This window comes from Penaeus monodon, chromosome 10 (assembly GCF_015228065.2).
Source record: "Penaeus monodon isolate SGIC_2016 chromosome 10, NSTDA_Pmon_1, whole genome shotgun sequence".
Classification (NCBI taxonomy): Eukaryota; Metazoa; Arthropoda; class Malacostraca; order Decapoda; family Penaeidae; genus Penaeus; species Penaeus monodon.
Window position 1 is genome coordinate 13,180,389 of NC_051395.1, and position 25,822 is coordinate 13,206,210.

General features: G+C 28.5%; 2 protein-coding genes across 11 annotated transcripts in view; one reads left to right on the top strand and one right to left on the bottom strand.

Moving 5' to 3' along the window:
- The first annotated feature begins 1,612 nt into the window (after nucleotides 1-1,612).
- Nucleotides 1,613-19,788, top strand: LOC119577535 (aurora kinase A-like). Its single transcript, XM_037925128.1, has 11 exons — nucleotides 1,613-1,765; nucleotides 4,293-4,404; nucleotides 4,907-5,014; nucleotides 7,145-7,312; nucleotides 7,649-8,111; nucleotides 8,890-9,001; nucleotides 9,718-9,797; nucleotides 16,714-16,778; nucleotides 16,904-17,150; nucleotides 17,861-18,092; nucleotides 18,775-19,788. Exons 2-11 carry the CDS (start codon nucleotides 4,293-4,295, stop codon nucleotides 18,886-18,888), a joined length of 1,701 nt encoding a protein of 566 aa, XP_037781056.1. The 5' UTR covers nucleotides 1,613-1,765; the 3' UTR covers nucleotides 18,889-19,788.
- A 3,430-nt stretch (nucleotides 19,789-23,218) lies between these two features.
- The window catches only part of LOC119577862 (cytospin-A-like), a 76,664-nt gene continuing 74,060 nt past the window's right edge, over nucleotides 23,219-25,822 (bottom strand). For all 10 annotated transcript variants that reach the window (XM_037925465.1, XM_037925469.1, XM_037925468.1 and 7 more), the window contains 3 exons: nucleotides 25,450-25,770; nucleotides 25,020-25,307; nucleotides 23,219-24,849 (listed from right to left, as the gene is read on the bottom strand). In XM_037925465.1, coding sequence (XP_037781393.1) covers nucleotides 24,760-24,849; nucleotides 25,020-25,307; nucleotides 25,450-25,770 — 699 coding nt within the window. In that variant the 3' untranslated portion in view covers nucleotides 23,219-24,759. The remainder of the gene's footprint in view (nucleotides 24,850-25,019; nucleotides 25,308-25,449; nucleotides 25,771-25,822) is intronic.

Below are 25,822 nucleotides of genomic sequence, written 5' to 3' on the forward strand. Positions count from 1 at the left end.
GTTTCTTTCCCCTTTCGACATTTCATTATTTATGAATATTATAATCTGGCTAATTTCATTTCAGGTTTTATTTATTCGAAATATGGATGCAAACTAGTTCGAACAAAGGGAAAGCATCTTTATCTTTTCGTGAAAAGTTTTTTTTTGGTTAATATGGCAAGATAGTAGTAATGCTAAATATAACAAACATGAAAAATATTCTAAAAAAATACTTTTCATGTGTGTGTGTGTGTGTGTGTGTGTGTGTGTGTGTGTGTGTGTGTGTACATACACACACACACACACACACACACACACACACACACACACACACACACACACACACACACACACACACACACACACACACACACACACACACACACACACACACACACACACACATATATATATATATATATATATATATATATATATATATATATATATATATATATATATATATATGATAATAATAACAAAAGTAATAGTGATAATAATGATAATAATATAATAATAATAATAATAATAATAATAATAATAATAATAATAATAATAATAATTAATAATAATAATAATAATAATATAATGATAATAACAACAACAATAATAATGATAATAATAATAACAATAATAATAATAATAGAAAAATAATAATGATAATAATAATAATGATAATAATAATGAATAATAATAATATAATAATATATAATATATAATAGATATATATATATGATATAATTTTATTATATAATATATAATATATAATAATAATAATAAAAATTATATTATATATATATGTATATTATTATATAATAATATATATTAATTATTATTATTGTATATATAATTAAATAATATAATAATATAATAATATTATTATTATTATTATTTATTATTATTATTATTATATATTATTATTATTATTATTATTATTATTATTATATATCATTATATTTTATCATTATTATATTATTGTTATATTTATCATTATTATTGTTTCATTATATAGTATATATTATAATAATAAATAATTAATAATATATAATAATATAAATAATTAATAACATAATAAATAATAATAATAATAATAATATAGTAATAATAATAATAATATTAATAATTATATTAATAATAATAATATAATGATAATAATAATGATAATAATAATAATAATTATAACAGCGATTTTGATGAAAATATGAGCTATGGTTATATTGATAATATTTACAAAAAGAATGAGAATAGAGATAATAAGATTGCCTGGTAACATTACCAATATTATAAAGCAAAGGTAAAGTTATAATGATGATATCAATAACTGTATTGAGAGCCAGGCCAACAGCAGATTAATACTGAATTTGAAAGAAAAAAATAATGATAACAGCAAAATACTGCCAGGCTTTAAACGAAATATTTGTGTCATTTATGATAAATGATCATGAATAACAGAACTTTAAAACAGTTTTGCACTTTGTGCGGCCAGTCACATCACACGTTACAACTCCTGACAAACCAATCAAATAATTTTCTATACGAGACTTTCAACCACTCAAAGGATTCCTTTCACCCGCAAAGCAACCAATCAGACAAGACCTCTTATCCCAGCGCTAGAGAATCAGCCAATCGCATGAGGTCTCTCCAACCCATCCAAAGACTACTACCGTCTCTGAGCCAATCACCGACGAGATCCTCCAAAACGTCAACAGAACAGAAGTTTAAACCGGCGAGGAAACAACATCCGTGTACTTACTTTCACAAAAATCTAAATTGAACGGCCACAGACGTGAGTTTTTGTATATTGGTTTTATCGCAAAGGTAGGAAATTGTTTTGGGGTTATGGAGAGTTAGAAGAAGTGGAAGGATTTGCGAGCGCTGGAGAAATAACGGGATAAATGCCCAGGTATGACCTCACCATGTTGGGAGAGGGGGCCAGCTTTTAAATCCCCAATTTAAATCTTTCTTTCATTCTCGAGGTTTGGAAATTCCTTTATCAAATGTAATGGAAACGCTATAATTCTGTAAGCTATTTTGTAGGAAGGCTTTGTTAATAGTGTGTATAGAAGCAAAGGTAACCTTCTTCGACTTCGAATTGTAATATTTTGAAAACCAGTTATCTCTTAATACTGTGTTCTAGATTGGGTAAAAAGTACAACAGGATTGTTTGGTGTAGTTTTTCTCACAACCATAAAGTACAAGGTAAAATTTGCCCATAATGGACAGAAGGTTTTAAATAAAGCACTTTCATCTATGGAGTATTAGTACTACCTTCGCAAGTTAATAATAGAAAGTTGTGCAACACACATATAATTATTAAACATTCACAGGAAAATTTAGTGTTACTATAAGATTCAAAAAACAAAATTACACACAATGCATGAAATAATCAGTATAGGCAAAAACTCAGATATTAAATAAATAGGGAAAACTTTTTGGGTCAATGGAGCAGAGCCCCTGGCTAGGGAATATATAGATCATATTCCTTAAAGCCATGGGGTCCAGGGGATATCTCCCTGGCTAGGCATATATGTTACCACGGGGTCCAATCCCTGGCTAGGGAATATATAGATCGTAGTGTGTAAATCCCACAGTGTTATTGTTTGTTTTTTTGGTTAGGACGCAATGATGTGATTATCATGGAGGATCTGGATTTCGTGAAATCCCGATGATTTTTTTTACTGAACAATGGGTTTGATTCCTGTAGTTTTTCAAAAGTTGGCGTGTCAGTCTGTAGACTTTCAAAGATGGCAGGGGCTAACCGAATCACATCAAGGTTGGCAGCAGGAGAATGTGATGGAAAGGAGCATCAGATTCTCATCACACGAGAACAAATCTGATGATATAAATATTGTCAGGGAAGACCCAATTGTCATAATAAAAAAATTAACCAAAAAGAGGTCACAATACTGCTGTACAGAGAGGAAGTCCATGGCGATCGAGTGAGGGTTCAGCTGCAGAGCTCCCAATAGTGAATCCAACAGTCAGATGGGGGTCTGGGCAAAGCTCCCTGGTTAGAAAGGTTTTAGTTAATATGACAAGATTTGTAGAATTCCCTGGAATAGTTAGAGTAAGAGGAACTTAATCTCAAAGGGGTAAGAACTAAAAGTTGCTGTTGTTGGTACAAAAAATAATTTGTAGACACAAGCGATAATGCTACAAATAAAGGTGGATTGCAGAAAGCACCGCTCATAGCCAAAGTTCACTTGGTTTATGTTAATGAGAAGGACACACTTTAGAGATGACATACTAAAACCAGATTTGGGTATCATATGTAACCTTTCCTACCTTCTATTTATTCCCTTGACATGGGTGGACAAGTCCCCCTTACCACCACCTTTATTAGCACTTTGTGCCAATAATTTTGGTGTAGATAATATTTGACATTCCTTCAGTGCGGAGGGTACAGACAAGGTGTGGTGAGCAGAAATTATAGAAAATGTGACCTTAAGAAGCCCCCGGGCTAGTACAGTGGTAACATGTCAGCCTCTCATCCGAGGGGTTGGCAGTTCGCGCCCCGCCAAGGTGCAAGAAGTTGCAACTGTCGCCTGGAGGTTACTGCTGTGGCTGGGCACCACGGCAGGTAAGGACTTGGTTCATCCGAGTCAGTACCAGCTGACACACGTGAGCGATTCCGCATTAGTCGACACAGGCCGGGCTCCCCTTCATGGGCATAGCCCGGGCAAGGCTAAGCTTCGCATATCGGACTTATCCTTGACCTTAAGAAATCTGGCTGCATGAGTATTGTAGACTTAGTCTCTGAGTGGGATATGCAGCATATATTTTCATCTTTTTGTGGTAAATGTGAGGCAGCAGCAGCTTTACCTGTGTTGTTTACAAATCCATGTCTTGTGGTTTATAAGGTGTCCATTTCTGTCTGTCTCTGTGCGTCTCTCTCGGTAACACTAACAGTGCACTTGGTGCTCCTGAGTGGTGTAGTGTGGTGAGTGCATTCTTAATGTAAAGAATTACCCCACTACTTTCATTTACATCATTTTTGATTAAAAATAACAATAGTCACATATTACAGCACTGAAAATTGAAAGAAGGAATAATAATTGCAAGACTGGATAGCTGTGTGAAACTAAAAATTGCCATCATTTCTTTAGTTGGTGTGGTCCTTCTGTATACTTTAACCATGTGTTGACATATTGAAATAATGAGTTACATATTCATTGTAGTACTTGAGACTGAACTGCAAACACAAGGATTCTTGTGTTGCCATTTGGTGTTTACCTTATCAGAGCGATTTCAAAATCTCTTATGCACAACATTCTATTATATAGTAATTTAAATATATGCCTTTGCTACTTCAGATGATGATGGAGGGAGAAGAGAAGGAGAACATGACCAGGGTTGGTCGAGGGCTCCACAAGCCCCTCACCCACACAGTGTCCAGCCATTCTTGTGGGCCATCTAAATCAGCCAGTAAGTAGAGCTTTTAAACTGAACAAGTCTCTTGGAAGCTAATAATTCTATTGTTTTTGGTAGTGATTCTTTTTCTGTTTCTCTACTTTCCATACTCCTGCAGAATTCAAATGTTGATTTGTTTAAAGATGCAAATCTTGGAATGACTTAACTGTATATATTTGTATATTATAACTTTATTATCAAGAACTTGTAAAGGAAATGCCATACATTAAAAGTATCTATAATTTTGCGTTCTTTACATTTACCTTGTACCATATGGCTATAAAACTAAAGTTCTTCCTTGATTTCTAGAAAGAAATTGCTGTACCTCTTGTGCTGAGTTTAAATTACAATTATTTGAGAGAAAAAATGTATTTTAGGGCAAACTGATAGAGCTCATTTCATGAAAATTCAAACATGAAGATGTTTGATTATTTCTCATTAGTGTCTTGTTTGATATAGAATATAGCATTAAATGTTTTCTTATTCTTGAGGCTAAGATGAAGTTTTCTGTTTACAGCAAAATCTGTAACACACAAGCCGGTCTCCTCTAGAAAGTTGTTGAACCCTATACCAGCTAACAACCCAACTGCAGTTATTATGCCTCGGATGGGTCCCCAGGTGTCTTGTAAGCTACTAAATGATGACACTAATCAGTCATGAGTTGACCTTTAACTCACTGATACTGAGTGTGCATGTATAGATTCCCTATTAATTTTGTTTACACATGTATAGAGAAGTACTTTGTCACCAAGGAATTGGTTACCAAGATTTTCTGATTTCACCAGCGTACCCCATTACTTGAATTTTTGTAAAAAACAAATAGAAATTATCTTTATTACTATTGTCATTGGTTAATAACATTATGATGATGATAAAGGCATTTTTTAAAAATTAGGGGGTGAGGTAAACAGGTAAGGTCAGTTAGGCCTAATAATTAATTCCTTGGTTTAATAAGCTCTTATGAATATAAAAAAGGAAGAATGATGAGCAGTGCATGCACCTAGTGCAATTGGGTGAAAAACATAGCCAGTAACCTCATGTTATCCTCATTTGCTGTTTCCATTCATACCCTATTTATATTGATTCTAAGCTGTATTAAAAGAGAAAATAGATTAATAAATAGTAAAGGTAATGAAAAGAGTTCAGTTCATGCACATGAAACAAAGCACCATGGCTTAGACATTTCCACTAACAGCAGTAGCCAAGTAGTATCATACAATGAGACTGCACCATCACATTCAACTATCCTCGCTTAGTGCATCACCAAAACAGAATCAACATGCCCAAAGAGCAGTGCTTTATCATCTGCAGGTTCACTATCTGACTGAGATTTGTGTGTGTAGTGTTTGGGTGTTTCTGAGAAATGCTTATAGAGTTCAGGTTGACAATCAGTTTCCTAGCACTAATTTTTACAAAAGCAGATTCAATTTTCTTATTTTGCTACTACTGTTTGGAGGTGTTGCCTGATTCATGTACTATTTTTGAGCATTTTCAAACACTAGTAATGTATTCCTATTTATATTTTGTGCAATTTTATTGTAACTTGCTGACATCTAGCCCAAATCTCGGCTCCAGTAAATGCAGGAATGGATGATAGTTCATGAGGACAGTGATGAAGAGGAGCGGGCATGAGAGACACAAGGTTTGGTGAGCTGGGCACACATGGTGTTATCCCTGACCTCAATTTCATCCACTCCTATTTGCTCTCTTTCCTAGTCTGCTGGGCAGAGGAGCCTGAGCTAGACTGCCATGATGTACCATGATATTGATTTTGCCATATTGCCAAACATGTCCTCAGTTTCGAGTGCTAGGCATGGGAAGAAGAGCCATAAAGAGAAAACCAAGTTCAGTATTCTGTCATGCACCCCTGATGTTCTCATGCCTTTTGAAATGTGTGGACAATGATCTTATATTAATTTTAAGTAAAACCATTCTTTTAAAAATGGATTTTCTAACCTCAATTATGGTTGCCCCTATGACAAGTCCATAACAAAATTTATTCAGCAAAATTAATTGTGGGCACCTTTTGATTACAATATCAAAAAACCAAATGTCAACTAACATTAGTGTAATTACTTGAGTGGTGGATATATTTAAGGCTGGATGAAAAATGTTCGAAATTAAGACCTTGGTTTTCATTGAAATTAATATGTTAAATCACATAATGTCTGTAATGCTTCGCAATTTTAGCTTTATTCACAGATGTGAATGGTCATTTAATAACTTTAGTCATTTATAGAGTTTTCTGAAATTCCCCCATAGATCGTGGAATGTTTCTATGGCATTAAATGAGAAGTGCATGATATTAAGGAAATTGGAGTTTTCATTAATGTTTCACCATTTATTTAAAAAATGCTCCATGGTTTTGTTGATATATGTAAACCTGGATATAGTTCATATAAAATGAAGTTATACCCCATTAGCTCCAAGTAAATCAAACTCATTTCAGATTTTCTGTAAATAAATAGTATTTTGATAAGACACATGAACTTTTGTTTTTTATTGTTGATTAAGAAATATTATTATTATTATTATTATTATTAAGATTACTATTTTTATTATTGTAATTATTAGTATGTGTTCTTAGTACTATTGTTATTAGTATTATTGATATTGCATAAAATGTTGCAAAGTAGAAAGAAAAAGAAAACTATTTGTCAATTAGTTTTTTTTTTTTTTTTTTTTTTTTGAAAACTTATTTTTTCATTTTTTATTTAGTTTAGCAATCAAGTTATGTAGCTTTTTCGCATTGCAGTAAACAAGCCCACTCTAAGCCGAGTGGCAAGTAATACTCGACCAGGCATAGACAAGAAGGCTCCAAGACCACAGATGGGCACTAAAGCTGTGGGTTCATCCATAAGAAATGTAAATCCTCTCCACAAGCAGGGAGGAGACCATAGGGGAAACACTCAGCTGAAGTCAGGTAATATTTTGAAAATGATATTAGTAATGGAATATTTTCCTCCAAATCTGAAACACTTTTTATACTTGAGGAATTTTTTCCTTTTTCTTTCTTTCTTTTCTTTCTTCCTACCTTCCTTCCTTCCTTCCTTCTTGGTTACATGTAATGCATTATGTAATCATAAATAGAGTAAAATGGCTGAAGAGTTTTAAAGATTAACCAGGAAATTTTCTAACCTTTGAGCCCCTATTCAGTTGTATTTGAATGGGAAACTTCATAAAAAAGGAAGAAGAAAAAAAATCTATATAAATTTGATATAGTTTTTGGACAAGATTGATCATACTATATTATTTTTAGGTCAAGCAAATCATAAGACGGGATATGCATCAGAAAGAAACATGCCTTCATCACAAATTAACAAGTCTACTGCAGCAACAAAGCAAGGACTAACATCAGTAGCCAAGGAGCCTGTAGCTACGAAGCCTGTTTCAACAAACACCGTAGACAAACCTGTGGACGATGGTCCACCTTCAATAGTAGCCAGGCAGCAACAGAAACCTACAGTACCAGTTTGCTCACAGGAATCTGCAACAGTCAGTGAAACCAAAGAACAAAATGAAACAAAGTCGTCCTCTGATCAACCAGATAGCCAACCAAAAACTCTACCTGCAGAGACAGATGGTGAAAAGCAAACTAAAAAGACAGATGATTCTGCTACCAAAGAAAATACTGCCAAGGAGCAAGAGACACAACAGACACAGGAAACAGATGAAAAGATAGATGAATGGGGTCCTGATGAATCGGAAAAAAAATCAAATAAGTATGTTGAATTCTTCTCCTTTTTGCCTGATCAAAGAAGCATAGTAGTTTCTGTGACCACCACCAACCCTGAACCTTTTATCCCTATAACTTTCGTCAGTTTAGAAGCAAATTCTGCTTGCAGAAAATCTACCATGAAATTTAGTTGTTTATGGTTATTAACCCTCTTGTGCACAAATTATTATTTATGCTCTTGTGGTCTATATTGTCATATACTTGAATGAAGAATAGTTTTTTAACCAAGCTTTCTCATTTTAGCAGGTAATAGGGAAAATCTTGCACTGTCAAGTATATTTGCCCCTTAAAAGTTGATAGCAAGTTTGTGCATGAGTGGAAGGTGAAGGAAGGGGGGGAGTTAAGTAAATCACTTCCTTTTTTGTAAAAACTAATATGTCAGTGAAGATTAAATGCTACTTGAATTAGAAAAAATCTTCCTTCCAATTTGCTGAAATTAGGTATTCATAAAACCATTTTCCTGAAATGTAATAAAAGAGCAGGTGTTGGCTTGTATAGCTAAAAAAGTAATAGTAATATAACATAGTAAATTAGAACATTTCTTTTTTCTTCACTTGACCTAATGTATTTCAGAAAATATGTCTATATAGACATTCTAGTGAATGTACCAGGATGTTTTCTGTTTCATTGAGTAATTTTACTCCATTTGTGTTACATACAGTAGGCAAACAAGTTCTTACCTCCAATTTTTTCTGCTTTAATGCCTGTAAAAGTCTCCCTGTTTGATTCCATAGCAGCATAACTTTTTATTTTTTCTTTTTCAGGAGACCATGGGTGTTAGATGATTTTGAAATTGGCCGTCCTCTGGGCAAAGGCAAGTTTGGCAATGTGTATCTAGCAAGAGAGAAAAAGACACATACTGTGTTGGCTTTGAAGGTTAGTAGTTTTTTTCTTCTAGAATATATGCAGATAATGATTATAATATTGGATTGCTTGGAAGACTGGTATGAGACTAGTACATTGCAAACTGTGTGTGCATGTACGTGTATGTGTACATGTGTGCGTGTCTACATGTACATGCGTGTACGTGTATATGTGTGTGCGTGTGCGTGTGTGTGTGTGTGTGTGTGCGTGTGTGTGTGTGTACGTGTACGTGTACGTGTATGTGTGTGTACGTGTACGTGTTGTGTATGTGTGTGTACGCGCATGTGTGTGTGTGTGTGTGTGTGTAATTGCGTGTACGTGTACACGCATGTGTGTGGTTGTTCGTGTACATGTACGTGTGTGTGCGTGTGATTAATGAATTATTGCTAGTTAGATAATTGAATTACATTAATGTTTAGCTTTAAAAAAAAAATGATTATTTGTGGGCACATGAATTCCAGTAGACCATGGACTGAATGAATATAGCTAGTAAGGCCAATATTTTAATTTCATCTTTTTATCAAAAAAAAAAAAAAAAGAAGCCCATGTTGAAGTGGATGTAGGGGACATTTTCATAGAGGAACATTCTTACTAATCTGTGGGATGTTGCAGTATGGTGGGCAGTCTCTTTCAATGGTTATTCAGTAGTAATTAAATGCCCATGTTTGCATATAATTGTATGTGTATTCTATCATTATTACACAGCCTTCTACTTATCATTTGTGCAGGTGCTATTTAAGTCAGTGCTAATGAAGGCAGGAATCATCTACCAAGTACGCAGAGAAGCAGAGATCCAGTCCCATCTAAGGTAACAAATATTATTCCCGTTTCATTTATCTTTTTATCAAAAAGTTTTTTTTTTTTTTTTTTTTTTTTTTTTTTTTTTTTTTTTTAAAAAAAAAAAAAAAAAAAAAAAAAAAATAAAAGGGAAAACCCATAAAAAAACCCTTTTAAAACAAATTTTTTAAAAAACAAAAAAAGGGTCTAAAATTTTTAAAAATTTGGGGTTTTTAAAAAGGGTTTTTTTTAAATAAAAAGGGTATATTTTTATTTCTTTTTTCCTTTTTAAAATCCTTTCTCCGAATTTGGGGTTTTTATAAAAAACTGAAATTAGTTAAATTAAGGGAATTAATTTTGTAAAAAAATTTTTAAAAACTGAAAAAAGTAAAACTAAAGAGGAAAAATTAGGGAATTGATGTTTTTTAAAGAATTGGGGGGAATTTCATTTTTTTTCCTTCCTTTTTCTTTTTTCCAAAAGGGGTTAACCATATGAACAAATTTTGGGCATCTAATGCCTTTAAAATTTAAAATCATTTTTAATTTTTAAAATTTTTTCCCTTGTCTAATTTTGAAGAAACCCCAACCCCTCTTTATGTTTTTAATTCATTTAACCCTTTTGTTTGAAGTTTTACAGTTCATTTGTAATAGCCCTTCCCCAAAAATGAAAAAACCTTTAAATTTAATGTTTTGGGTCTTTTAATTTTATAAAAAAAATATATAATAAAAATGTGAAAGGTATGTAAGAAGATGAATAATTTTGTGTTTTTAAAAAGACATTTTTTGGGGCTAATTTTTCTTTTTTTTTTTCTTTTTTAAGGGGGTGTACCCCTTATGCAAGGCAAAATATCTGTGCCCTTTTAAACTTTTTAACAGTAATTTTGGTGCTTAATAGAAAAATTCCTCACATTTGTTCAGGGATTTACAGCCTTGGTTTTACAGATTAGTTGGTAATGTTAAAAATGTTATTAGTATTAAGTAGTTTTATTAAAATGTTCCCTTAAAACAAATGTTTTATAGGTAAATAAAAATGTAATAAAGGTATAAAAAACAGTAACCATAATGTTTGGTTTTTTAAAAACCCCATTAGGTATATATTTAAAACCCAATTTACTTTAATGTTTTAATTGTTGAGTTAACATATGTAGAAAGGTAATACTTTTTAAATATTTTAAAAAGTAAAAAAAGGGTAACATAAATTAGTAATTTAACTTTTTGTTTGGTAAGAATATTTTAGTTGGGTTTTAAACTTTTTAAAGGGTTTTGAAATGTATCATTGTTTTTTTTAGTAGTTTTTTGAAATTTAAATATTATATAGGTATGAATTTATCAATGTATTAGGTTTTAATTTATCTATTAATAGGTATGACTTTAAATATTATATATATTATTTTTAAAATATTAAATAAATTTTATAAAATATGTAATATTAAATACAATTATATAGGTATAATAATACTAGAATATTTTATTTATAATATTTTATATTTATTTATAAAGATTTTAATTAATACATTTTATAATATTTTTATATATTATATGGGTTTTATTTAAATATATATAGTTTTTATAATAGTTTAATTTTTTTTTAACATATATATATATATTTTTTATTTAAAATATTTTTTGATTTTATTATATATATAATTATAATATTTTATATTATTTATTATTAAAATAATATTAAAATATATGTATTTATTTCCTTATATACAAAATATTTTATTATATATTATATTTTTATTTATATAAAAAATTTAAAACCAAAAATAATACATATTATATTATTTATATATATTATATTTTTAAAAAATTATACAAAAAATTAATATTTTTTATTATATTTTTTATTTATTTTATTTATATTTTTAACATATTATATGTATTGTATTTATATATTTTTGAAAACAATGTATATGTTTTGGGTTTATTATATTATATTATAAAATTTATACATATTAAATTTTTAAATTATATAATATTAACATATTATATTTTTAATATATATATATTAATTTATAAAATTAATATATTTATTATATATATAATAAATAATATATATAATTTTTAAAATTTACTTTAATATATATATATGAAGTTATTTTAATTATATAATACTTAATATATAATACACAACATATATATATATTAATACCATACATATATTTATATATATATATTTAATATAAAATACACATACATATATATAAATATATAAAATACCATACATATAATACATATAAATACCATACATATAATACATATATAATCCATACTAAATCTATATAATCACATACAAATATAAAATAAAATAAATATATATTAAATAAAATTACAAAAATTATAAAATAAAAATTATATATTAAAAAATATACAAAAATATATAAAAATTAAAAAGTTTAATATTACATTTAAATAATCTATCAAATATAAATATAATTAAATAATATTTAAAATAAAAATTTTTTTTTTATATATATTTATTATATATATATATTTTTATGTTATATATATATATAATAATTATTATTTTAAATATATATATATTTTATATATATATTATATATAATTATATAAATTTATATTATTTAATATATATTTTTTATATATCTTTTTATAAAATTTTAAAATTATATATTTTTATTATATAATATTTTTATATATAATAATATAATATAATATTATATAAAATTTTATATATAAAATATATTTTTTATATATATATAATAATTTTATATTTTATATATATATATATATTAAAAATTTTTATATATATATATATATATATATTTATATATAATATAATTAATATTATAATATTATAATTATTTATATATTTTTATTTATTATTTATATATATATATTTATTGTTAATAATTTTTATAATATATTTATATATTTATTTAAAATTATATTTTTTATATGTATATATATTTATATTATATATATTTATATATATATTTTTATATTATATATATATTTTAATGATATATTATATTTTTATTATTATAATTTAAAATATTATATTATTGACATATATATTTATTTATATATATTTATATATAATTTTTATATTATTATATATTTATTTTATATATATATCTATTTTTTTTATATATATAGCTATATATTTATTATATTATTCATATAATATTTTTATATATATTTATTTATATTTTTATATATATTTATATTATTTACTTATTAATTTATATTATTTTTTTTATTTTAATATACATATTATTAATTTATATAAATATATATATAAATTTATAAATTATATATATAAAAATATAAATTATTAAATATATTAATATAATAATATATATATATATATATAATTATATTGTTTTTATATATATATTGTATTTATATTTTATGTTTTATATTATTGTTTATATATATTGTATTTTATTTTTTTTTTAATATATATGTATTTATATATATATTTATTTTAATTTTAATGTATATATTGTATTTTATATATAATAAAAATATATTTTATTTTTATAATATGTATATATAAGTATTATATATATATTAGTTATATATAATTTTAATATTTTATTATGTTATATAAATTTAATATATGTATTATATTGTAATATATATATGAAATTTATATATATATATATGTATATATATTGTATATAATATATATTATATTTTTTAAGGATTATTATATGTATATTTATATTATATATAATATATTTTATATATTTTATATATATATATATATATCCATAATATATTATATATATACATAGATATATATATATATACATAGATTATATATACATAGTATATCATCATAATATATTACAATCCCTAGATATTTTTTATAAATTATATATATATTTTAAAATATAATATCTTTAAAATAATATATATATTATAAAACTATTATTTATACATACATATATATATATATATATTATATATTATACATACTATTATATATTTTATTATACATTATAATACATTATATATACATTATTTTTCAATATATTTATACATATTATTTATACATATATATATATTTTTCTATATCCTCAACTACATAATACTATATAAAACATATATACATATAAATCATATATATAACATTTATACATAATTATAAATATATATACTTTAATATTTTAAAACATAATATATACTTTATATATATAACATATATTATAAAACTATATTACATATTTTTAAAATACATATTATATACATATTTAATATATATAATATAAAATTTTATATATATATATATATATACTGCAAAATTATATATATAACATCATATAATATAAAATTATATAACATGCATTATATATATAATATATTATACAACTCAATATATTTTTTATATACTATTATATACATACATATAATTATATACATACATTATACATATATTACAACATAAAATAAATACATGCATATATATATACATACATATATATATATACATACTATATTTATTCATGCATACATATATACATACTATAATTATACATACATATATATATTATACTCATATATTATACTCATATATATATTATATATTACTTTAAAATATATACATATATATATATATACATTATTATTATCCTATTATATATATTACTATAATATATACATATTATATATACATTATATTAACATATTATTATACATATTTATCATATATATATAATATTATATAATACTTTTTATAAAAATTACATATATTATTACATATATATACATACTAATATATACTACATTAAAATTAATCATATAATTCAACATTAATAATAAAATTTTATAATATAATACATAATATATATATATTAACATACTATATATATACAAACATATTATAATACATATATACATACATTATATTACATACAAATATAAATACATACAATATATATATAAATACATATATATATACATATATATATACTATGTATTTATATATATATATTATTTTAATGTAATATAAAATTTTATATATTTTTTTTATATATATACATAAAATTACATATATTAAATATAAAATTTATATTTTTACATATATATATACATATATATATACATAATATATATAATAATACATTTTATACAATATTACATATAAAAAATACATTATTAAGCAATATAATATAAAAATATATCTAATCATTTTTTTTATATTACATTAATTTATATATATATTATACTTATATTTAATTATATATATCTTATTTTTTATATATATATTTTATAATATACATTATATTTTATATATTATATCTTTGTATATATATATTTAAAATTTAAATTTTATCATATATATATTACATATGTAGTAATATTTTTATATACATTATATATCCTTATTATTATCATTATTATACTATATTATATATCATAATTATATATATACTATTTATTTTTATATATATAAAAATTTTACATACATATATTAATTACATACTAATATATACAACATACTATTTAAAATTATATATATATTATATATCATTTATTAACATAATATATTACATAGATATATATAATATCATAATATATTCTATATATATTAAATATATTTTATATATATATATCATCATATATTATTCATATATATTTTATATATCTATATTATTCTAATATATATATATAATCATTTTAAATATCATATTATCATAAAAATTACATAATATTATATTACTATATTATACATTTTATATACATATATATATGCATATTATATACATATATTATTTTCTTATATATATACATATATATATATATATATACATATACATACATATATATAAACTACATATATATATAATATTATATACAATATATATACTTATATACATATATGCATATATTTTATGTATTGTATATATAGATATGTTTATTTTTAATTGTATTATATGTTTGTAATATATTATATTATATTTTTAAATGTGATATATATGAATTGTGTATTATATGAATGTATATATATATGTAATGTGTAATATTGTATTTTAAATATAAAATGTATAGTTATATATATGTATTGTAATATATATGTAATGTATTTGTTTTGTATATGTATATTTTAATGTTATTATATATTATGTTTGTATATATGTATTATATATTTTAATATATATATGTATATGTATTATATATGATTTTAAATATGTAAAAAATTAGTATATATAATAATGTTTATGATGTTTATGTATATATATGTGTGGTGTGTGTTGTGTAGTATATATATATTATTAATTATATTTATATATTATGTATAAAATATATTTGTATTATATATATATATTTATAAAATTTATTATAATTTATATATATATATTATATTTTAAAAATATATATTATATATATATAAAATTTTATATTATAAAATTATATATTTTAATATATTTATATATATATATATATTTATAATATATATATATATTTTAATATATAATTTATATATATAATATATTTTATAATTATATATATATATATTATATTTATATATATATTTTATATATTATTAAAAATTTTAAATTATATAATATTTTTATCTTATTATAAATATAATATATAAATTTTAATATAATATATAAAATATATATAATAAAATATATATTATATTATTTATATAATAAATAATATAAAATTAAAAATATATATATAAAATTATATATTAAATATATATAAAATATTATATATATATATATATATATATAATATATATATATATATATATATATATAATATATATATATATATAATATATATTTAAATATATATGCATATATATACAGGCATCATATAAGAATTTATAAACCAGTCCCATCAAGGCCCATGGAGATTGTCTGTAAAACCTTGATATACTGTAGTGTTATTAGATAGGTACTGTCCTTGAAACTAGTCAAGATTTTAGTCAGACAGTTTTCTTGTTGGATCATATGGTGTAGCAGTTTGTTTCTTGTGTCTCTGGTGCTGGCTGCCTGTGAGTCGGTTCCAGTCGTTTTTGGGAATGGTATATAAATTTTTAGGTAGGTACACATACTTGGTTATATAGAAAGTTCCATAAGAGAACACAGGCATTTGTTTTGGTCTTCTGTGTGTATCTAGCATAACAGTGCATTTTATTCATTGCAACAGAAATTGCTATTGAAATTTTCTTCAGACTTTGTAAGGATGGTCATGCTTTCCCATATTTGTTAGTCTATATTTTTCCTTTAATGTCTAATAAATCATTCATTGATCCCCAGCTGGTTAATGCCCTTGAATACTGCCACTCCAAGAAGGTCATTCATCGTGATATCAAACCTGAAAATATTCTCATTCATGGAAATGGGCAGTTGAAGATTGCAGATTTTGGATGGTCTGTTCACTCCCCTAATGAGAGGTTAGTTTGCTTCTTCTTATTGCTGTATGTAGGTCTCTGTATACTGTAAATATCTTTATATCAAGTTGGATTAGAGCAAGGATTAATAGACCACAGTTGGAAATATTGATGATGAATTTTCCCTTTGTTGCTGGGCAAATTTACTTTTGATTGTAGTTTTGTTTTGTGAATTTTGTTTGCACATTGCTAGGTCCACATGCTCAATCACCAACAAGCCAATTAGTGGGCCCAGTTGACCTCATCTGATTTCCCCTTTCCTTCATTTTTTTTTTTTTTTTTTTTTTTAATCCCAAAAATCAAGGAAGAGATGGGTAGAACCAGTAATTGACTCCATGGTGAATAAGCACTTGTGAAGCCATCTTGTATAAATACAATTAATAAATTAAAATCAGTGGGCACTACATTTATTTTTGCCATCTCAGCATCAATAGGTTAATGGATACATAATTAGGTACCCCATTGCCTGAAAGTATAATTTTTACAAGGGCAGTGCAACTGATACTTGTTTTTAAGTACTTCATTCTATGGCCATCAGAATTAGTTTTGTAAATTTCTATCAAACATTTAAAAGGGTTAAAATAATTTGTACATTTGGGAATAGTGTAATTAGTGTTTGTTTACTGTGTTTATCCTACTTATATTTATTTTTTTTTTCTTTATATTTTCCTCCATGGCTTTGATTTTGCTTAATTGTCTTTTCTTGGTTCCAGACGCAAGACACTCTGTGGTACCTTGGACTACCTCCCACCAGAAATGATTGAGGGGCGTATGTATGATGAAAAGGTGGACATCTGGTCATTAGGTGTGCTGTGCTATGAGTTCCTGGCAGGAAAGCCCTCGTTTGAGTCCACATCACAGTTAGAAACCTTCAGAAGGATTGCTAGGGTAGATATTAAATTCCCATTACACTTCTCTGAAGAGGTCAAAGACTTAATCTGCAAGGTTAGTACATATTGTGTTTTAACCCATTCATGCCAAGAGTGCATGTTTACCTGCACTGTCCTATGAGTTTATTATTATTGTTACTATTATTATTGATTATTGTTACTATTATTATTATTATTATTTTGCTGTTTACCCATTCTTTGCATTTTCAAAAAAGTTCTTTTCTGTTATTAAGGAATATAATAATGGTAATAATCATTAGATAAAATAAAAAGACATGGTAACAATGCTGGTGATAAAAATAATGAAGTTAGTGATAAAAATACAAGAAAAATGCTTTCCTGAAAGCAAAATAAAGATCCAGTAGGCCAAATATTAAACTCTATAGCGCCTAAGTTTTTGTGAAACAGTTTGTGTAAATACAATTAATAAAACAAAACCACAGTATTTGTATCCAACACCAGTGGGTGAAATCATATAAGTTATTATGATTACTTTTTATATATATATATATATATTGCAGTAGTTATTATTTTGTACTAAAAATTAGAATTTACAGTTTCCTGTTTTTTAGAAGAGATGAAGCTAGAGGTTAATTGAGGCCTTTTTTGGCTCGCAAGTGTTTGTAAATCAGCATTTTTATATTTTAGTTAGTGTCATTATCATTATTATTATTATTTTTATTTTTTATTTATTCTTTTTTTATTATTATTATTTTTTTTTCTTTTCTTTATTCCAGTTGCTGCGGTACAACCCAAAGGAGCGCCTTAGTTTAGAAGGAATAAAGGAACACCCATGGATTAAAATGCACTATGACCCCTCTGTTCCTCCACCAAATCCATGTGCCAAGTGAATTGTCATGAAAGCTGCTGTGGCCCAAGTTCTTCTATGATAAGTTCCCTCCTTGCAAAGCATTAACATATTTCATCCTCTTATTATTGTTATTGTTATTGCCACAAATGACTAATTGGAGTAAATGCTGTCAAATCCTGAGATAATGCTGTTTTTCCTTTTTCTTTTTACCTCAATGACACTATACTTCCATATCTTTATAACTTGGAATATTCCTTTTCTTTTATTTTGAGAAATGTCCATTTGTGAATGTGAAATATGTACTGAATATTAACTATGATGCTGGTGTGGCAGAAGTGTTTTTTTTGTGTAGTTTTGTATGCGAAAATAAAATAAACTTGTTTGAATGAGAATACTGATGTAGAACAATTTACAACATTGTATTTTTAAATGGAGAAAATTTTGTGATTCGACTGCTGTAATGATATGGATTTTAACTGATTATTAGTGCGAGTTGTGCATTGTCAGGTTTCTGAGTTATATGATGAGATTTTATAGAAGATACCCAATGATTTTTGAGTCCATTGAAGACATGTATAATCAGGTTGTTTTATGTTTGTGTATTATTTAGATTAATCTGTGATAAGACTTGATTTCTGTCAATTAGTCTCCCAGGATCATGAGAGGATGTGAACCCATGTTTACTTTAAGTATTTGTTAAAGAGTTTTGTATGAACCCTCAGAGTCACTTTTATTAGCTAATAAAAATGCAATAATAATGATGCAACTTGTACTTTCTTGTATTCATACAGTGAGACCCTGCTAAGCATGTTTTGCAATAATTACTAGTACAGTGTTAAAGTGCATTCAGTGAACAAGTCAAATTTTGGTAGAATGGCTAGGTAAATGTAAATAAATATCCATCTGCCCATAATAAAAGCCTAAATAGATCATAAAGTGAGAAGGTTTTATATATAGCAATCACCTCCTCCATCCTCGAACCCCTTCTGATGCCATACTATTATGAACTGCTATATAACTTTTGATGTGTTGCACATATAATAATTAACTAACCCCCTCTTTACTTTTTTCATCACACCTTTCTAAAATGCTATATGACTTTTGATGTCAGCACATTTATTTTGCTTTTCAACCATTAACAGTTATATATAGCAAGCAGCAAAAAAGGCTTATAGCAACATGAGCCATGTCCCTTGGACTGAATACACAATAGCATTTGTTTAATAGTTTAAGTGGTGTTATGTGTATGGATATAAATAAATATTTTAAATATAGATTGGTTGCAAGATTTTTTCAATTTAGGTGGGTTAAGATCAGCCAGCCTAACCAATTCTCCCCCCCCCCCCCCCCCAACCCCTTACCTGTTGTTGTCATGGGGGGGTCTTAGGAGATGGGGATTGGTACCCAATGCTTGGGGATCTCCCCTACCTTGGGCCTCAGCCCTTGAATCAACTGATTTTACATAATCTTTTCTACTTTCCTTTTCCTTATCTTCCCCAACCCCTTCCCCTGTCCAATTCCTAAGGTGTAAGAGCCATGTTGAAAAGCTAATTTTGTACCAGTCATGAAAGGCCTCAAGGGAGCCATGGGCATGGTATTCCCTAGGTTAATTGCCTAGCCCTTACCACTCAAGTGGACCCTGAGAAATGGACCTTTTTTATCTTCCCCACATATTTCAGGCTTACCATGGCCAGTAGTGAAAATTTTGTAGCCTTATTTGGGGTATTGAGGCTTGTCCCTATATCTGCTAGTCTCCCTGAAACTAACTACTCTGGTTTACTGGTCCGATTTTCCTTTGATCAAGGCTATGACCACTGCTATTACACACCCCTCCTCAACACTTGCTGTCAATTGACCCATCCCGAATCGTCTACCCAGGTTATAACTCAACCTTCAAAAAATACCCCTTCATCACTCCCAATATCCTCCAACCCACCTCTTGCACAATCGTCTTCATTTCTACCTCCTCCCTTATTACAATTCTTTAATCCTATTGCCCTCATTCCCACATTACTATCTCACTCCCTCCTCTACCCGTCCTTGCCCCTCTACAACTGCCACTTCTACAATCTTTTTGAGTACCCTATTTAGCCCAGCCAAATGGAACAGCTTTTTTGTGATTCCCCCCGAACAGCACCCTTACTCTGACAATTCCCTTCTCTCTCAACAATGCCTCTAAAAACAAGTAGGCAAAGTTTCCTTGTAACAGTTACAACCGAGTCACAAGCCCTGGTAGACATTACTGGCAAACCTATTCCTACTCATGTAGTGGAACGGTTTCCATCTGCTAAGCTGATTGCTCAGTATACGAAAAAGATTGGTTAGACTGTGAAGACGACCTACAATGTAGTATTCTGTCAATGCCAGACATGATGGAGTTTTAGCCATGTTTGGCACAACTGCCTCTACACGATAGTGCTGTATGACCTTGATGTTTAGCATGTTTATTTGTTTTAACTACTAATTATTAACCATTCTACCCATATCTGTTGATTGTTTTATAATGGCTTTTTTGCAGTTTTCCTCAGTGTTGCTCTTCCTTCCTCATAGAAAATCTCCATTTGATCTGATTGCCCTATCTAACCCCTTCTCCTTTTACATATCCCAGCCGTACTCCATTTGGTCTCCTCTCTCTACCTTTTTCACTACCATACTATCCTACAGCTCTCTACAACCTTTGACACCCAACACATTTTGTTTACTCATTTTACCTTTTTCATCACAATAATTTATCATAATATTATGTGACCTTTGATGTCTAGCACATTTGTTTGTTTTAATCATTAACCATTAATTTGTTAAAGTATAAAAGCAAGAGGGCGAGGCAGAGGAAGAGTGAGGGATTGAGAGGGTGGGGGAGAGAGAGAGATAGGGGAGGGGAGAAAGAGAATGAGGGGCAGGAGAGAGAGTGAGAGGGAGGGTGGGTGGGAGAAAGAGGTCATGTAGCACTATAGGAAGATAGAGTATTAGAAATGGTAGGGAGGGGGTTGAGTCAATGATTAACTTCTATACATCATCAGTCTAGGGTAGTATTGGAAAGGGTAAAGATAGGTAAAGGAGGTGATGAGAGTTAGTTACAGTAGTCAATACAAAAAGTGAAAGAGGAGGGAGGGGAGTGAATGTGTTTTAAGACCAAAAGGAGCACGTAAAAGTTCTGTAGTAAGGACACAGGACTTAGAAGGGAGGGGGGTGTTTGAATGTGCAAGTTGAGAAGGTTACTGCAAAACCAGATTTGGAGCCATCGGGCATAAATATGGATACTGTAGGAAAGTGTGGAGACGTAGTCAAGGAAATTTGTGAGGACAGAAGGGGGGATATCTGATTTTGGTGGGTCAGAGAAAACAGAGGACCAAATATGGGGGTAAGGTATAAGCCATGGAGGAATGGGGATAGACAAAACGGAAGAGGTCGAAAGGGAGAAATTTAATATTCTGGGAATCCACAATCACCTTATTAATCCAAAAACTTTCTTACTCCGAGGCCTCACCCCCTACTATAATGATGACTATTAATGACAATAATAAGAGGAGAGAGACAAAATGTGAAATAAACTTAGAAAGAGAGAGAGAGTGTAGGAGAGAGAAGGAGAGAGAGAGTGTGAGTGAGTGTAGGAGAGAGAGAGTGTGAGTGAGTGTAGGAGAGAGAGAGAGAGAGAGGGTGGGGGAGAGAGAGCAGGTGGAGGGAGGGAAAGAGAGAGAGTGAGTGTAGGAGAGAGAGAGAGAGAAAGTGGGTGGGGGGAGAGAGAGTGAGTGTAGGAAAGAGAGAGAAAGAGAAAGTTGGGGAGAGAAAAAGAGTAGGAGAGAGAGAGAAAGTAGGGAAGAGAAAGAGTAGGAGAGAGAGAGAGGGAGGGGAGGGAGAGGGAGAGGGAGAGGGAGAGTGAGGAGAGAGAGAGAGAGAGTGTAGGAGAGGAGAGAGAAGTGTAGGAGAGAGAGAGAGAGAGAGAGAGAGATGGGGTAGAAAGGAAGGGAGAGAAAGAGAGAGAGAGAGAGAGAGAGAGAGAGAGAGAGAGAGAGAGAGAGAGAGAGAGAGAGAGAGAGAAAGTAGGAAGAGAAAGAGAGTAGGAGAGAGAGAGAGGGGGGGGGGAGAGTAGGAGAGAGAGAGAGGGGGGAGAGTAGGAGAGGTGGGAGAGAGAAAGAGAGGGAGGAGAGAGAGAAAGAGAGTGAAGGGAGAGAAAGAGAGAGAAGGGAGAGAAAGAGAGAAGGGAGAGAGAGAAGAGAAGAGAAGGGAAAGAGAGAAGAGAAGGGAGAGAGAGAAAGAAGAGAAGAGAGAAATCAGAGGGAGGGAGGGAGAGACTGAATGAAAGGTGAAAGTGATGAGAGATGTACTCCTGTATAGGCTATTAAAAAAAATCCAAGGCAATGAAAAAGCAATTTGAAGCTTTAGTGTTTATTATAATACTGCTTCCATGTGTGCCATAGGAACTTGCAAGCTTACATGCACAGTTGCACTATATGTACTGCATACGTTTTAACCCTTAGTACCTAAACATTACTATATACAAGCATATTTACATGGCCACTACACCAAATATGACGTATGGCTGTTTACAAAACTTTGTACACTAACAATAAAATCTGACAGATATGAAGCTAATGATGAAGACATGATAATATGTAAAGTAGCCTATCGTGTTGAAATAACGTGAAGCTAGCAGATAAGGAATATTTTATGCAGCAGTTCATTATGTAGTTTTAATTTACAATGCTGTCATAATCTTTAAATTTCCACAAATATACAGTAAATCTAGCCTTCTCATTGTCATCTTGGGGATGACAATAGCAATTTGGTAAGCTCTCATTTTTTATACCTAGCAGATGACACTGCACAACTGAATGAAAGTTATTCCTTTAATGTTTATAAGGCACAACTTTTGCATTATGAATAATAAAAAAATAATGGGTGAAATATCCAAGAAGTCCACAACATCACTGAAATGCAAACAAAAATCCTTAAAATTTGCTAAGAAATTAAGGATTCCTTTTCTTTCGAGCCAAACGACTACATTCAAGTCTTTTAAGCAGTTCTTGCAGTGGTGCTGTAATCCTCGCGGCTCAGTTAGCACCTGGCTAACTACAGCTAGAGCTTTACCTTCTACAGAAGCTGTAATATACAGGATTGGAAGCAGGAGGAGACATTTCTTTAATATATATATAAAAATGATAACAATGCTGAAATAGCTGAAGGTAATAAAATGATTAACAGTAATTGTAAAAGTAACATTATAATCATAATAATATCAAAAGGTATGAAAAACATTATAATCACATTTGTCTTGGAATCATAAAAGGAAAAATTCCCTTCAGTGCCTGTCTATGGCACTGTAGAGTTTTGGGTTGAAAATAGCATTTAAAATTATGGATAGACAGAACTGTTCTTCAGTAATGTTGCAGGACCAATCTTTATCTTTTATTAATTTTCTGTACATATTTTTCTTCTAAATATTATTATACATTACTTGGTTCATCACACAATGAGAAGTTTACACACAGCCAGATAAAAATATAACAAGAATTTACTTGTCTTTTTTTTCATTGTGAATAATTTCGACTAGACACAATATTTCCTTAATAAAATATAAAGAAATCTACAGTTAAAAGTAACAAAAAGTAACTAGTATTGTACTTCTGCCCATAAAATAATTTCAAACTACTATCTTAGACTTTCAGAGCAAAGCAATGGTGCCTGTTTAAAAATTATATTATGAGACAGCATGAACTCAAAAAAAAAAAGTGGAAAGGCACCATAAGTCTTGACAGAAAAACACTAGTAAAGAGGTACATGATGACAATTTTACAACAGAAGATAAAAATATTAACTAATATCATGATCAGCAAAGGCCTCTAAACAAGTCATAATGAATGTTCCTTCACAATATCTCTCTTTTTTATCAACCAGCATCCGACACCAAAACTTAAGTTTCAAAATGACAGAATATAGATGTCACATAATTATATACTGTCTGCCAGTTGGGTCGCTCTGATGTAATCATGTCACTCACATCCTGTGGAGAGAGTGTACATATGATTATTTTAGTCAATTACCAGTGATTATAAAATGCTAAATATTAAATGAAAAAAACAAAACAAAGTGCTCCACTTTGAGAACAGAAAAAAAAACAGATAATATCTTATGAAATGTCTAGCACATAATAACAAAAAACTTAATACTTACGAGGGTATTCGGCACGCCAACACTTTCTGCAGCAGATATTGCTACTTCAAAATTCTGCCTCTTATTCGATGGAGAGAGACTTTTGTAACATATTTTGTCTGGGATGTAGGTGTCCATCAAAGCACAGAGAGCAAGACCATCATTCCAACTGGAGCTGAAGTTTGTAATGTCAACATTGCTGTAACCTATGGTCTTGTTCTGACACCACTTGAGCAACGCATTCCTCTTGGAGCCGCCACCTTGAGCCAAAGAAGCCAAAGGATCCTTCTTGTCTACGACAGCACTTATCTATAGGGGGGAGGGATGATAATGATAATAATAATAATAATAATAATAATAATTAATAATAATAAATTATACAATAAAATATGCAGACAGATAAATCAGACTATCTTTACTCCTATAGTTGTAAAAGAAATTCAAAGCTTACCTGACCATAGCTGTTACGTCTTACAGAGTGGTCAAGCTTGTTGCTTAATATGGAGATCGGTTTGGCTACATTTTCTCCAGGATTCATAGATGATATTTTTCCATTGTTTTTGTCTGTCAGCTGTGACATTTTGACATTATCTGAGAGATTTGATGAGCCAGTGGAGGGCTTGGTGAAGTTGCTTTGTAAGAATGGTGACTGGGTTACTCCTTCAGTGAAGGAATTGCGCTGAATGGCTCTCAAGGGAGTTGACAATGTTGATGTGCCAAGTGTGTTACCAGCATCTTTAAGTGGTGAAGTGGAACTACCACGGATGACACCCTGTTTGGGGAAACAAAAATTTACTAATTATAAAATACAACTACATAAATAT

Excerpts from the sequence above, each read along its gene's own strand:
- LOC119577535 (XM_037925128.1), top strand. The coding sequence starts at position 4,293 with ATGATGATGGAGGGAGAAGAGAAGGAGAACATGACCAGGGTTGGTCGA. Across the intron at positions 5,015-7,144 it reads GATGGGTCCCCAGGTGTCTT|TAAACAAGCCCACTCTAAGC; the intron begins GTAAGCTACTAA and ends TTCGCATTGCAG. Across the intron at positions 9,002-9,717 it reads ATACTGTGTTGGCTTTGAAG|GTGCTATTTAAGTCAGTGCT; the intron begins GTTAGTAGTTTT and ends TCATTTGTGCAG.